The sequence below is a fragment of the Capsicum annuum genome, chromosome 9, assembly GCF_002878395.1.
Source record: "Capsicum annuum cultivar UCD-10X-F1 chromosome 9, UCD10Xv1.1, whole genome shotgun sequence".
Lineage (NCBI taxonomy): Eukaryota > Viridiplantae > Streptophyta > Magnoliopsida > Solanales > Solanaceae > Capsicum > Capsicum annuum.
The window spans coordinates 214,292,982-214,308,519 of record NC_061119.1 but is presented as its reverse complement, the minus strand read 5'-3'; the positions used below and the strand labels follow the sequence as shown (position 1 = coordinate 214,308,519).

The 15,538-nt window shown below is 35.0% G+C and overlaps 1 protein-coding gene and 1 pseudogene across 1 annotated transcript; one reads left to right on the top strand and one right to left on the bottom strand.

The window, feature by feature from the left end:
- Positions 1-1,663: 1,663 nt before the first annotated feature.
- Positions 1,664-3,219, top strand: LOC107841128. Its single transcript, XM_047396396.1, has 5 exons — positions 1,664-1,917; positions 1,989-2,252; positions 2,466-2,605; positions 2,666-2,880; positions 2,971-3,219. The coding sequence occupies exons 1-5, from the start codon at positions 1,664-1,666 to the stop codon at positions 3,217-3,219; spliced, it is 1,122 nt and encodes a 373-aa protein (XP_047252352.1).
- Positions 3,220-4,514: 1,295 nt separating this feature from the next.
- Positions 4,515-10,232, bottom strand: LOC107841854 (annotated as a pseudogene).
- Positions 10,233-15,538: the final 5,306 nt, after the last annotated feature.

The following is a 15,538-nucleotide window of genomic DNA, read 5'->3' as shown; positions in this document are numbered from 1 at the left end:
ACTAAAGTTTAGCATATTTTTGTCATCCCTTTTAGCTGACGTGGGGCCTTTGAAGTGGGCCCAGTGTTGTAGCAACTTTAGCCATAGTTCGAGGGGATACTGGATGCTTATCTCTTAAATAGTGCGGTGTTTATAAATAAAGCATTACCATCTGAATTTGAGACTATCGGGAAGCAGATTATAGACAAATGTCACCTCGGTTGTTGGGATTTTGTTTAATCTAAAGATATTGGAAGATTTGAAACATGTTGCTGAAGATGTTAAGTCATTTGCAGCGGATGATCCTGATGAACGACGATTACATGTCTAAATCTATCTAGAATTCAATTAAAAAAGTGGGAAATAGTCTGATAACTGATGGATCATAAAATGGTTCACTGTAACATTGGTTTCATTTGCCTTATAGATCACAGTTGGCTGTAACTTTGTTGGTTGGTTAGCTTCTCAGTTAGTAGGTTAGTGAGTGAGTGGAGTGAGCTCAATGAGCTGGAAAATAGAATGTTCTAGAAGGAGTTGGTTATTAGATATTTTTTGTATCACTTTCTCATCCTATATAAGGCACAACATGTCACATATCTCAGATTGTAACTTTTACTCCATATTATAATATTCAGAAAAATGACAAAAATGGAAAAGTCCAATCAGCAGGAATACGTTTAGTCAATGTCAATATAGCTGGTGGTTTTCGCTGGGACCGCGCACCTGGAAGAAGCTTTAGTGTACTGAGCAACCCTTTTTAATGACAACATAGCTTTTACTCAAGTACTGTAAGATATTTCTATAACGAATCGATAGCAAAGAGTATGTACTTACAATGCACCATAGGTTCTGTTTAGGTGGACACATGCAGAAATGATAGTTGAAAAGAAACTTACACTTATAACTTCAGGTAGAATAAAATCTCCAAACAGTGCAAAAGCATTGCAACAAATATTTTGAGAAAAGAATACAAGAAACACAAATGTGAATAACAATCCTTATGGAGCTATTTGATGCTTATTGTGCATCTTCGCGTACACCGCATGCTCCCCAGAGCCCAATTGCGGGATCGCACTGGTATGTTGTGTTGCTGCTGTAATACTTGTGACGACCTATTAAATGAATTGTGTTGCTTTAGTGTTTGGGACAGAACATATAAGCGAAACATAAACATCTCAAATTTGTCCAGTTTGAGATACCTTAATTGCATAGTCCACAAATTTTCTCAGTAAAGAGAACTATACTCGTGCCACCAAAAATAAAATGTTGTTGAAGTATTGAGTTATTTGCTGTTATTTTCTTTTTTAGTTTAGTAATTTTATTTCTGAAATTCAGTTATCTAAGTTGATATAGAATAAGATTTATTAGTATCCTAGTTGAAGTTAGAATAGGATTCTATTAGTTTCCTAGTTAGAAATAGAATAGGATTCTTTTGTCTATTTATATTCTCAGATGTGGATGACTAAATAAGAAGAATATTTTTTTATCCTCAAATATTTTCTTCTTCTCTGTGTTCTGTAGAACAACAATTGGTATCAGAGCCAATTTCTTGAGGGATCCGTGAGAGAGAAGACCCCAAAAATAACCCTGTGTAAAAGTCAATATTGTTATGGCTTCCAATAATTTTTCAATTCCCTCACCCCCAATTTTTTCTGGTGAGAATTATCCAATTTGGGCTATCAAAATGAGAATATACTTGCGAACATATGATCTGTGGCAAGTGGTAGAGGTTGGAGGAGAGGTAAATCCTTTGCCAGATAATCCAACAATGGGGCAAATTAAGAATCACAGAGAAGAGGTTGCAAAAAACTTTAAAGCTCTCTCTTGCATACAATCAGCACTTTCGGAAGTAATTTTCGCTAGAGTTATGGTGAGTGAGACTACAAAGGAGGCTTGGGACAAGTTGAAAGAAGAATTTCACGGAAGTGAAAAGATTAGGCAAATAAAAGTGATAAATCTGAGAAGAGAGTTTGAAATTCTCAGAATGAATGATTCTGAAACTATTGAAGAATTCTCCAACAAGTTGATGAAGGTTGTAAACCAAATCAGACTTATGGGAGAAGAGATTACAGATTCAGAATCATGAAAAAGGTTCTAGAGAGTTTGACGGAAAGATTTGAAGAAAAGATCTACTCACTCGAAGATTTGAAGGATCTCACAAAACTGTCACCTTCAGAACTTATACATGCTCTTCAAGCTCAAGAGCAAAGAAGATCCTTGAGGCTAGAAGAAGCTACTGAAACTGCTCTTCAAGCCAAGCTCAAAGGAAAGATGTAGACGCCGAAGGAAGATAAAATCCCAGAAACCTCTACTAATTCTAGTAGAAATAATCAAGGCGATTCTCGCAATGGAGTCAAGAAAAGAGAAAATTTTCCTCCATTCAAGTATTGCAGAAAAATCAATCATAAAGAGGATGGTTGTTGGTTCAAGGGAAAGAAACTATCTCTTCAGTGTAGATATTGCAATAAGCTTGGTCATATTGAAAGGTTTTGCAGAGTGAAGAAGGAGAACAACCAACAAACTCAAAAAGCCAACGTTTCGGAAGTTGAAGAACAAGAGGAGTTTGTGTTTACGGTGATGGCATCAACAATATCTAATGATGGAAATACATGGTTTCTGGACATTGGTTGCACTCAACACATGACCAGCAAACGAGAATAATTTACGAAATTGAAATCTGCCAAAGGTAGTGTCAAGTTGGCCGATAAAACAACGTTGGATATTGTTGGTAAAGGAACTGTGGCAATTGAAGCTCCCAAAGGTACTAAATTTATTCAAGATGTTTTGTTGGTACCTGATCTTGACCAAAATCTTTTGAGTGTTGGTCAAATGCTAGAAAAAGATTATATGTTATTGTTCAAAGACAAAAAATGTGTTGTTTCTGATTCTAGCAGCCAAGAAGTGATTATGGTTGAAATGATAAAAAGAAGTTTTCCTTAGAGTTGGAACTCAGATTCGGAGCAAGTTTGTCTAAGTAGTCAATGTGAGCAGGTTATTGTGACCACCAAGCAAAACGATGACAATTTTATTTTTTATTGTGGAAAAATTGAAAATTGTTGTGCGACAATGAATGTTGAAATCGAACAAATCACTTCTCAAGAAAATCCTCAAAAGCTTCAAAACAATAATGAGGCTATAACTAAGGATAATCCACATACTGTAGCTGTGACCACATCCGGATCTCTAGACTATGGAAATAACAATAATTCCAATTCAGACCTCACATTTCATGAAGATTAGAATGACGGAGATGATGTGATGGATGATTGCAATGATGTGTCAAACTATGATGATGTTGATTACTATTTATCAGAATCCCGTTGCAAGAATGATAGTGTTCCAGAAACTAATCTGTCTAAGGAACTAGTGTTGTTGGACAAGGACCAGCCACAATGTGTTAATGAGGACCATCCTGCATATTTGGAACTTAAAAACAAGGGTAAAAGCTTTCTTGAACTACTATCTGGTGGTGCGGATTATTGTAATAGAAACAATCATGAGCGATTTCAAGAGGCTCCTGTCAAAGAGAATGGTCACTTGGAGCTATATACTTTTTTTCGAATGCAAGAACCTGTGGTTCTTGACTTTACAAACGCGAACGCAGAATTAAATATGCCTGACTTCTTGGATCCGTTGGATGAATACATGGGTGTCACAGTGGAATCCAATGAACCTCAGATGCAGACTCAGGAAGCTACTGGTGAAGTTAATGGTCTGTTAGAGCTAACTGCGTCTTTTTCTCAAGAACCTGCTGTGCCAGAAAATAACATGCCTGAAATGTTCGATATGGGCGAAACACTATTGGAGAAGAAACAGATACAACATCAACCATCACCACAAGAAGAATCTGAGACACTTTGTGAAACAGAACAATCCAGCTTTGATGTTTCTTATCTTGTGAAGGCCATGTTAGATTATACAACTATGGAGGAAAAATTGGCTGCACTTAGGGCGAATCAGAGTTCATTAATCTCCAACCAACAATCTTGGCATCTACGGCGCATTTACCATATATGCTACTGTGAAGAATCCATACTACCTGTACAGTCTTTGCTAACTTTGTGGACAGTACTAACTAGCTTAGTTCAATTTTTTGAAACTCTTCGTGAACAACTTGGAGTTACCAGCAAACACCTCAAGGAGGAGTGTTGAAGTATTGAGTTATTTTCTGTTATTTTCTTTTTTAGTTTAGTAATTTTATTTTTGAAATTCAGTTATCTAAGTTGATATGGAATAGGATTTATTAGTATCCTAGTTGAAGTTAGAATAGGATTTTATTAGTTTCCTAGTTAAAAATAGAATAGGATTCTTTTGTCTATTTATATTCTCAGATGTGGATGACTAAATAAGAAGAATATTTTTTAATCCTCAAACGTTTTCTTCTTCTCTATGTTCTGTAGAAGAACAAATGTGTGTTCTTGGAACTTCAATCATATGTTGAGGAAACTTATGCCTTTTCGTTAAATTCTTATATCGAATAAATAGATCCTAGGAATGAATTTAAGAACACGAGCTACTCTATTACTTCTCTCGAATATCATTGAGTTGATGCCAAAGAATATACCGTCAAACATACACAATATAAATTGCTCCATGAAGGAGAAAAAGTACACAACAACAAGAATTAACAAGCTAGAAGACATTACAACATATAAATTTATCGAATCAAACTCCCCATATAGGATAGAAACCGATTGAATACTCTTGTTGCTCGTCCTCTCCTTGTCTTCTGTTTTCCAAAAGCTGCTCGAAGAATCCACGATACTTAGTCGAGATCAAATCTTCTTTAACATGCGTGTTGCTATAACAAAGCAATATAAATTGGAAATATAAAATCTCCCACTTACAATCAAATCATGTAATTAAAGTATAGAAATATCAAGAGGAATCGTTTAAGTATACATTTTTACATTAGTATATATATGTTAGAGGAATTGTTACCAAGAAATCAATGTTACAAAGCGAAATAAGCTACACCAAATTATGCAATAAACTAGAAAATAAAAATTCAAAGAGAACACCTTGAAATGTGAGTTCATATTAAATTTTCTTTTTTTCACAATTCTGTAAAATTTACTCCACTAAATCAAAAATAAATGTCAATAATACTAGTCCATTTTGAAACCAATGAATAATTTACCCATTTTACACTTAGCAATAAATACGATTCATTATCAAATGTATTTTTCAAAGCATTAGATTTATTAGATTCAAAGGATAATATGGTAAAACTAGCCCTATCATTTACTAGTTTTTAACTTATGTGTCAAGTTAATTGTGGACAACTATTGATAGACGGAGGTAGCAAGAATTAGACCAAATGTGTTCACATTTATCAAGCTTAAACTAAAGTACCAAAATTGCTCAAAAATATATTTAAGGGAACATTTTGAACTATCCTCAAATATAAGAAATATTTTAGGTTAGATTTTAACCAAATTTTGTCAAAGTTATTTTTGTGAAAGAATATGGGGCAAAACTAAATAACTTTTGTGTACGACTTGACTTGTGGAAATGAGAAACAGAGTGTGACCCTGATAAATACTATATACTTACATGGATAGGAGATACGAACATCCACGGGGGTGTTTCCGAGATCTTCTTGTTCTTGTTGAATTCGTGCAGCAGATTCCCCAAGTTATGGAAAGGCACCCTGTTAACTCAATCAGTTGAAGTGAGTTGATTTCTGCGAACTCAATGGGTATCTCTTTCAACCAACCAGAATGTCTAAGCCCGAGGCTCTCAAGGACAGGAAAGTTGTCATATGTGGCTTTCCAATACTTGAGATTAGTAAATACAATTAGCAAAAGCTTCAATTGAGTAAATCCCTTAACATTTGGATACCATTCTTCTCCATGACATGCATCAGCCATCAGCTTCAGCACCTCAAGGTTAGTCAATTCAGCTATGATGTCCAAGCACGACCAACTTAGAAAAGTTCTTTTCAACTTCAACTTCTTGAGCGTTGCTGGGAAAGCTTTTTCACTTGCTGGAATAAGCCTATTATGCAAATATAGTAAACTTAATGTTTCAAGTTGATGCACATTGTTGAAAAGTCCAGAGTCCCGAAAACATCCATAGTCATTCTCATCTTGTACGATTCCTAATTTTTTGACATTTTGAATCCCCAAAATAACCTCCTTCGTGCAACAACGTGCAGACAAGTAAGCAATAGTTTGTAAGTTTGAAAAATCCAAGTGCCTTCTTTTGTCAACAAATCCAATTGGGCAATCTGGCAAATAAAATCTGGGCAGTTTGAGATGACTTAATTGCATTAGTCCCCAAATTTCCTCAGAAAAAGTTATTTTAACTATTCGACTAGGCCCATGAACAATGAATGTCTGCACCTCTTGAACAAATGCCTGCAGATTCCATAACCTACAAATTTCTGGAGGTATGTCTAAATTCTCACAGCATTGCAATGATAGGTACCTCAACCAGATGAGGCTTAGTATCTGTAGAGGGAAATTATAAATCTCTATGTGTCTCAACTCCAAGACTTTGAGTAATTTGAAATGAATAAGCTCTGATTTGAGAACACGAGAAAGAAATGAAAGATGAAACGAGAAAATGGAATGGGTTCGTTTCGACAGATTGTTGTTGTCATGATCTCTCAACTGACGATGTACAGGGGTAAGAAGAGCACTATAAAGACCATAGGGACAATAATTAATTTCATCACCAGTCACGCGTTTAAAGGGCTGCATTTTTTGCATACTGAGATTTCCACGTTTTGATACGCCAAGCACAATGTCATTCATAATAAAAATGTTCTCCCTTTGAAGTTCTGTCACGCACAGGTCATATATTAGATCATGAACCTTACATGATCTAATTTTTGTTCCATCTAGACTTTTCCTGCAGACGAGAACTAGACATCTATCGACAAGCTCTTGCAAACACTTCTCAGCCTCTCCTTCCAAATCATTTTCAACTTCAGGAACCCCTCATCCATCCATGATCTCATCAAATTCTTCACTGGAATCTCACTGTCTTCTGGAAAAATCCCAAAATGCAGAACACATGCTTTTAGATTGCTAGTCAAGTGATTGTAACTCAACCCAAGCACACGTGAACAACGTTCATCAGGATCATTTGTGACAAGTAACTTGACATCTTTCGCAACACTTCTCCAGTCTTCTATTGCCCTTTTGGATTTGAGAAGCCCAGCAACCACTGCAATAGTTAATGGTAACCCGTGACATTCATCTGCGATTTGCTTTCCAACGGTCTCGAACTCATATGGTAATGCTTCACTTAAAAAAAAAACACTTTTGAAAAGACTTCAGCTCTCATCCAGGCCCATTAAATCCATCTGCAAAGAAAGATTCTTTGTACCAGCATCGCGAGCTACTTCAGTGTTACGGGTCATCAATAATATTCCACTCCCCTTGTTTTCACATGGAAAACATAGTCTCACGGCATCCCATGCTTCAGTTTTCCACATGTCATCCAATACAATTAAATATCTCTTACCTTTTAAACTCTTTTGTAACATGTCTGCCAGCTCTGTCTCACTGCCCGTGAAAACTTTGTCAACCTTTGTTGAACGCAGAAGGCTCAACAAGATTTCCTTTACATTTTGTTGTTGAGAAACAGTAACCCAGGCACAAACATCAAAATGAGAACGAATGCACACATCGTTGTAAACTTCGTTCGCTAAGGTTGTTTTACCTATGCCACCCATCCCGACAATCGCGATGACTTTGGGTTCACCAGAGTAGCTTCTTGTAAGATCTTCTACCAACCATTTCCTTTGATCATCATGTCCAACCATACTGTTCTCAACATTTGTGTATTCCTTTGATGTTTTGTTGAACCATTGAAAAATATTGAACTACTGAAAAATCGTGAAGCACTGAAAAATCTTGAACCATTGAAAATTCATCTCGTTCCTTTTATCTTGAATCTTTGTTGACTCTTTCCAGATACTATCAATATCCTTTGCTGCTTGTTGCAGTCTATCAGAAAGCCTCTCATGTGCCTTTACTCTCAGATTTTCATCATTTGACAATACAACTTCAGTTACACCTAGTTGAATTGTTTGTTCAACAGTATTTGCAACTTCTTTTAACTATACTTCCAAATCTGTCAGTTCCCCAGAAATATTGTTTTTCTCAAAGTTCTTGACAACTACTTCCAGGGAACTAATCTTTTCATGAAGAGCAGAAAAATCTTCACTGTGATTGCAGGTTAGAGATTGCATTGGTGAATTGGATGTCAAGAGCGATTCTACTGTTCTCATAAGAGAAGCCACATTTGCATGAGCCATATCTACTGTATTCTCGTTTTTGTCCTTTGTGACTATGACCTGAAACCTGCAGGGTTGCAAGAAGTCAGTGGTATTATAGATAACATGATACGAAGATTGGCAAAAAAGGCCGGCATAAACTAAACAAGATCAGGCGATTTATTAGTCTGTTTCATGTTCAGGTCAGTTATGTTACAACAGATGATTGTGCACTTTGATTGTATAATCTATTAATCTCTAACTCTTTGGATTTGGTAAAATATTAGGGAAATAATAATATTAACAGCGCCTAGGACATATAATTACCGGTTACTAATAGACACATATAAAAAGTTCTGTGAAAATCACTTAACTATTTCATCCGATACTCAGACAGGCTCAGTCAATAACAAAAGCACTCGACTGGAAAAGCAGTACTAGCAGATCGACCACGTGGTTGATTGTGATCGAGTTTGATGATTATTTTATACAATGAGACAACCACTTAGCTTTGTAGTGTCTAGGAGTCTTTATGTTTTTGCTCTGATTCCATTATTTCGAGCCACATCTCAACATTTAACTCTTATTAAATGATCTTATGACTCTGGTGATGTACTTGATTATGGTTTCAGTTATTGATTTGGTTAATACTTTGATCATAAAAGGGAATAATTTGCATTCCTGATCAGGATCTGTTCACCGATCCTTACAATTTTGGATCGCGACAAATAGTTACTCAGTTATAGAAACTAAATCGCACCTTTCGTTGTAGCTTTTTAAAGGATTTTGTGTTTCATTTTTTGAATGGACTGAGCATGAAATCCGTATCAAAATAATCCCTCTGTTGGATATCATGAAATCTGTGATTGTAGAAGTACTAATTGCATTTCATGAAAAACAGTTTTCTTGTACCGATGGTTTATCAAAAGCAACCTCTCTTCCCCCGTGATTGCAAAGGTAGGGTAAGGTTTGTGTATACCACACTTGTCAGATTCAAAAGGCAGACAATAAACTTAAAGGATATTTTAGTCTAAGATCACAAGATTCAAAAATAATCTTTACTTTCTTCAGCTTCGTGTCATGTCAAATTCATTTTTTTACTCCATTTCAAAAAGAATGACTTCTTTCCTTTTTTTGTGTTAATACTTTAATTTTGTTGTGTATTGTAATACACGTTAATCAAGAATATTGTGTCAATGTATAGCTTGTTAGTTACTTTCCAGAAATCAGTTATAGTCCATTAGTTAGTTATAACTAACTAGTAGCATTGTGAGTAGCATAGTTAGTTATGAACTACTCTAGTATGTGGTCTATAAATACCTATCTCATGTACCATTTATGATTCATTCAACTCAATTTAGTAATCAAGAAACCTGCACATTCTTTATTCCATATCTCTGCTTCATTTCTCTATTTCTTTCTTCTCCTCTTTCTCTCTTGATCTTAAAGAACTAGTTGTACCTAGTTTAATTACAAATTTTAACTTTCCATGTGGCATATTTAAAATCATAAAATTAAAGAACATTTTGGTATATTTGACACAACTTTAATTCAAGACCACATGATTCAAAAGTCTTCTTTATTTTTCCTTAAACTTCGTGCTAAGTCAAAATCAGTCATTCTTTTTGAAACAAATGACTTAATTTTTTTCTTCAAAATTATCAACATTATGCTTAACAAAAAATTACAGGGTGGCTGTACAAATGCTAAGTTGTTGATATCCAAATGGTCACTCTACTAACAGTTATTAACTCAGAAAGATGAGTAATTAAGGGAAACTAACCTTTCAATGATTGTTTGGGAATACAGGAAGAAAGTTGGAAAGAAGCAACTGATTACTGGAACAAAATACTATAAGAAAATAACATTAAAAAACACAAATATGACTATATGCAAAAAAGGTGCAAAATACAAAGTTATAATAGCAAGTAATCAAGATTAAAATCAAGAGAAAAATGGCATACCTCTCTGAGTGACTAAAATGGTATACGTATAGATAACAAAGAGTTGTCTTTTAATAAATTGGGATGAAAAATTCAATTATTGTTGCATGTGGGGTAAGGGCATTTATATATTTAAATGGAACAACACATCAATTGTAGTTTTAAAATGAAATGTTATTAAAAGATGATTAGGTAGATGTATACCTCTGTTATATTTTAAAAAAAATAAATTAAAGTTAAAGATGATTATATTGTGTCTCAATTGTCATCATAATATTTTTGTTGTCACGTTCATTTTCTGAATGCCATGTGCTGCTTTCTTTTATTAGTCGTCATACTTTTCTCGCAATAGTTTTTTCATTTTTTTTTTTTGTATAACTACTCTGATTTACTGCTTTTGTGCGAGGTCCTTCGAAAACAACTTCTCTACCTCCATGAGATACGAGCAAGGTCTACAGTAACCATTCCCAGATGTCACTTATGAAATTATGTAAAGATTTACCTCATTGATATATTTAAAAAAGACCTTGCCAATTTGTTGTACCAATCACCAATTTTTTAATACATATTAGCCGCCTGCCACTTGTATTTTGTGACCTAATAAGTCAATTAAGATATAATAAGATAAGGGTGGAGGATAAGATATAATAAGATAAGGGTGGAGGATCAAAACAAATCTCCAGCTTGAGGAGAAAAATTGTTATTTTAAAAAAAACATAATATATAAACATGCCCTTTTAACTTGGCCTCATATTACATCCTTACAACTTTGAGTGTACACAAGTAGGCACTTAAACTTGTATAAAATTGTACAAGTAGACACACATATCCCATGTGGCATAATACACGTAGGACGCTATGTCGGACAAGAATTGACCACGTAGGAAGCCACATGGGACATATGTGTCTGCTGTTCAACTTTATACAAGTTTAAGTGCCTACTTGTGCACACCCAAAGTTGGAGGTCATACATGTGATCTGAAGTCAAGTTAAAAGGGCATGTTTATGTATTGTGCCTTCAGAAAAAGATAGAAAATCTTTTTGAACATGGCTCAATTATCAAGACAACCTTTAATTTGGAAAAAGTACTAAGTGTCGTGTAGATTCCATCTAGAATAATGTTTGATTCTATTCATAGAGATTCCTTAACAAACACAATTGGAATTATTTTTAAAAATTGGAAGAAGTTACTATTTCATGATCTAGTATGTACAGAATAGCATTGGCATAAAACCAGTGCAGACTGAAGTTGCCTAATTTATTAGTTTCTAACTCACTCTTTTCACAACTTTGTCTATCGGAAACAGTCTCTCTACACTCTGTCACTTTGTAGGATTACCTCACTCTTTTTGCAACTTGGTATTTTGTTGTTGTGGTTGTTCTTTTTGCAACTTTGCGAATCGTGTTATTTTAACACTATTGGCCTCCTACAACTAATAGGTTTCAAGTCCTAATTGCATTTGGAAGAAGTGGAATAGATATGTGTAATGACCCTTCAGGTTATTTTCCATATTTATGCTTATCTTCACCGTTTGAGCTTCTCCATAGCTGTTCCAAGTCATTTATGACTTGCTGGGAATGAGGGTTCGATTACCGGGCAGTTCGTTTGTTTTTTAGAGTCAATTCCTTGTTTAGAAGTCTTCGTTGGTTCCAAGTGTCCACCGATCAAAAACTTCAGCGAAACGATCTCAGATAAAAATTTTGACCGCACAAGCATATCCAAAAAATCGATTTTAGTATAGGTATACCTTTGGTTCGGGTCCCAATACACCCGAGCTCATTTCGACCTATTAGTCGAAAAGTCATAAAATTGAAACTATATATGTGGGCCCCACTTTTTCTCTAAACGACCTTGTATGGAAGTTTTGATGATTCCAATGAATTTGAATTGTGGTTTACACTCAAATTTCACTATTGTATCATATATTTTTGGTCCCGGATGAGTTCCGAGGGCTAAAAACAAGTTTTTGACTTTGCTGTCACGGGGTACCGCATCTGTTCGCCGAAGGGGTCTATAAATAGACCCAAGATCGCGATTTTGGGGATTTTTCTTTCATATTTGAGAACCTAAAACCCTAAATGGGTATGATAACTGGAAATTGAGTCTTGTGGGTGTCTAGGGAGCATGGTAAACATCTTTTATCATGATTATCATCCGGATTAAGGTTAGATTTCATCACTTTATTGGTGAATTTCATGTTTCTTGACCCAAAACCTCAATTTAGCTTAGGGCTTGATTTAGCCCCAAATTTCATTTGTTTGCACCCATCGATTGAGGGTTATGCTTCCTTGGTGATAGATGAGCATTGGGTTGACCTCGAAAATATGATTTCCGTATGTGTGACCCACTTGAGGTTTTTAGTGTCATTTTTGGACCCGAAGTACAATAGTGCAATATGGGTATCGTTAGACTCGTATTGATGAGTAGATTATATTTTTGATAGTGTGATGACATTTTGGGGATTGTGAAGTGAAGACGAGCATGTGGTGCTGGAAGTGTGATTTTGTGGTTTAGCCTTGAGGTAGGCTTCTGTCTACTCTTCTTCATGGATGATGTATGATATATATTGCGTGTGAAAGTGAATGTTAAGATTGATATAGAATAGAATGACTTAGCATTGAATATACATATAAGTTTGGAGATTAGATAGGATTTTGGACCCGTAGGTTGAATTACTTAATACCCTTGTAGAATCCTATTTCCTTCTCCCTAGTTTGGGTAAATTTGTAGCATGGGTATGATATAATTCTATGCTCGGAATATGGTTTTAGCATTTGAAGCGTGATTTGTATATTTATCCTTATTGGGTTAGTGTGATAGTTTGGGAACCGTAAGTTTGGTAGAGTTGACTTGAGTACACTTGTTTCTAGTCGAAGTTACTATCTTAGGCATTAATATGGCTTGCTTGACATCTAGAGGGTGAACTAGATAACTTAGCCTAGTTTGGAGCATAGTATGCCTAATTATGGAAATTATGGAGTAGAAGTGGGATCATCCGGCCCACTTAGGACAAGATTTGTGTTAGCCCTTGTGGGCTTAGTTGCGGATAGTAGACCTAGTTGAGACTAATGAGCCTTATTTATGAGAATTACTTGGTGAACTGATAAATTGTGATGATTTTCGTCGGATTATGATTAGTGGCCCATAGAGATGCATTCTCCTCTTTATTATGATATTTGGCTCATAGAGATGCATTTTCGTCTTACTTATGATATTTTGCCTATAGAGATGCATTTTTTTCTTTATTATGATATTCGGCCCCTAGAGATGCAATTTCCTCTTTATTATGATATTTGGCCCATAGAGATACATTTTTCTCTTAATTATAATATTTTGCCCATAGAGATGCATTTTCCTCTTTATTATAATATTTGGCCCTTAGAGATGGATTTTTCTCTTAATTATAATATTTTGCCTATAGATATGCATTTTTCTCTTAGTTATGATATTTGGCCTATAGAGATGATTTTTCTTTTAGTTATAATTCTTGAGCTTATAGAGACTATTTTCTCTTGGTCATGATTCATAACCTATAGATACAAGATGTCTAATAGAGGTGATATGCTTGGTGATATTATGCTCCTATATGTGAGATGATTATAGATATGCTACGGTTTATAAATATGATTATTGATATGAGTCCCAGATATGTATATGGGCCTAAGGTCATGATTATGATGTTGTGATTATTCCAGATAAATTAATGGGCCAAGGGCCGTGTTTTGGTACTAATTAAATATCCAAGAAGTGTTTATCATTGTGAATGATGTGATTGTGATTTATGAATATAAATATGTATATGTTTGTATACACATCTCTCCAGTATGAGACGGAGGGAGATGCGGTATGATGCTTATTATTCCATTGATTGAATACTGGTGATAGCATGCATAGGTTTGGTACGTTCATGATTATTTACCATTATAAATGATGTGATTATAGCCGAAATATGATCTTATGGTTTTTCTTCTTGTTAGACAGTTAAGCTATGTGGTAACTAGTTGTCTATTAGCTAACTATTACACTTGATGGCTAGGAAGCTAATGTATTAGTTAATGGATCTTTCTTAGTTGGAACATGGTAGCTAATGATGGTCAGTTAATGAATGATGTCATTTAATAAAATACGGTTAGGCGACAAGTAGTAATGTGTTGTCTAGTAATGATTAACAAAAATAGGATGAATAGTTGATAATAGTGAATGGTGGATAAATGACGATTTTGGTCTAATGATGAATCTAGACTAGTTGTTAGATGTTGACTATTAAATGAATAGTGGTTAGTTGTTATCCCGTGAATAAGGATTATGTGAAGGATAATGTTTAGGCTAATAACTAGAGGTTATGTGATGACTAGCGGACTAGCGGTTTAATAATAATAAATGTTGGTTACCTAATAACGAGTAATTGGGATTTATTGGTAAGATAGATATCTTTACGATTATGAGTATATCGGCTTGTATCTGTGCACCTATTATATGCCTATATGTATGTGTCGAGAGTTATGATGATACATTGAAACCCGGCAAGGCCGGAGGATATTATGATGATATTGATACCCCGTTTGAGTTCGGAGGATACTATTGAGATGATATTGATACCCGTCAAGGCCAGAGGATATTATGATGATATTGATACCCGATTCGAGTCTGGAGGATACTATTAAGATGATATTAATACCCGACAAGGATGAAGGATATTATGATGATATTGATATCTGGTCGAGTCCGGAGGATACTATTGAGATGATATTGATACCCGGTTCGAGTCCAGAGGATACTCTTGAGATGATATTGATACTTGGTGAGGCCGTAGGTTGATGACAATAATGATGGTCCTGATGAGGACAGTTATGATGCATTGTGATATTGATGGTATATTTTGTATTTATTCCTGCATGTGCATCGCCTATCACCAATATATACCTATGTCTATCAGCCAGTATGGGACGGTTGCATACATATGGGTGAATAATATTTCTTGTGTTGTTATATGTTTATTGAACGTTCCGATTCTGGGGCGGTGGGTGTACGCATAGGCTCAGCTAGGTATTTGGTTGCCCCGAGTAGCCGATTATTTATGATGTTATTGATATTGTTATTATCATTGTTATGATCATTATTATAGCTAGCCTATGACAGATTGGTCATGGATCCAGTATTGGGATTGAGGTATGTCTTCAACCTTAGCTATCTTATGATTACATTACTATGCACGATTATTCTATGTCTATCCATATGGATTAGAAATCCTGAGTATGTTGGTATTGAATCCTGATAGTATTATAATGAGGTCTTAAAATGAGAACTTGACGATGTAGGTTATGTTTGAGATGACCTCCTATTTATATGTAATATATATATATATAGCTATATGAAGTCATGGTA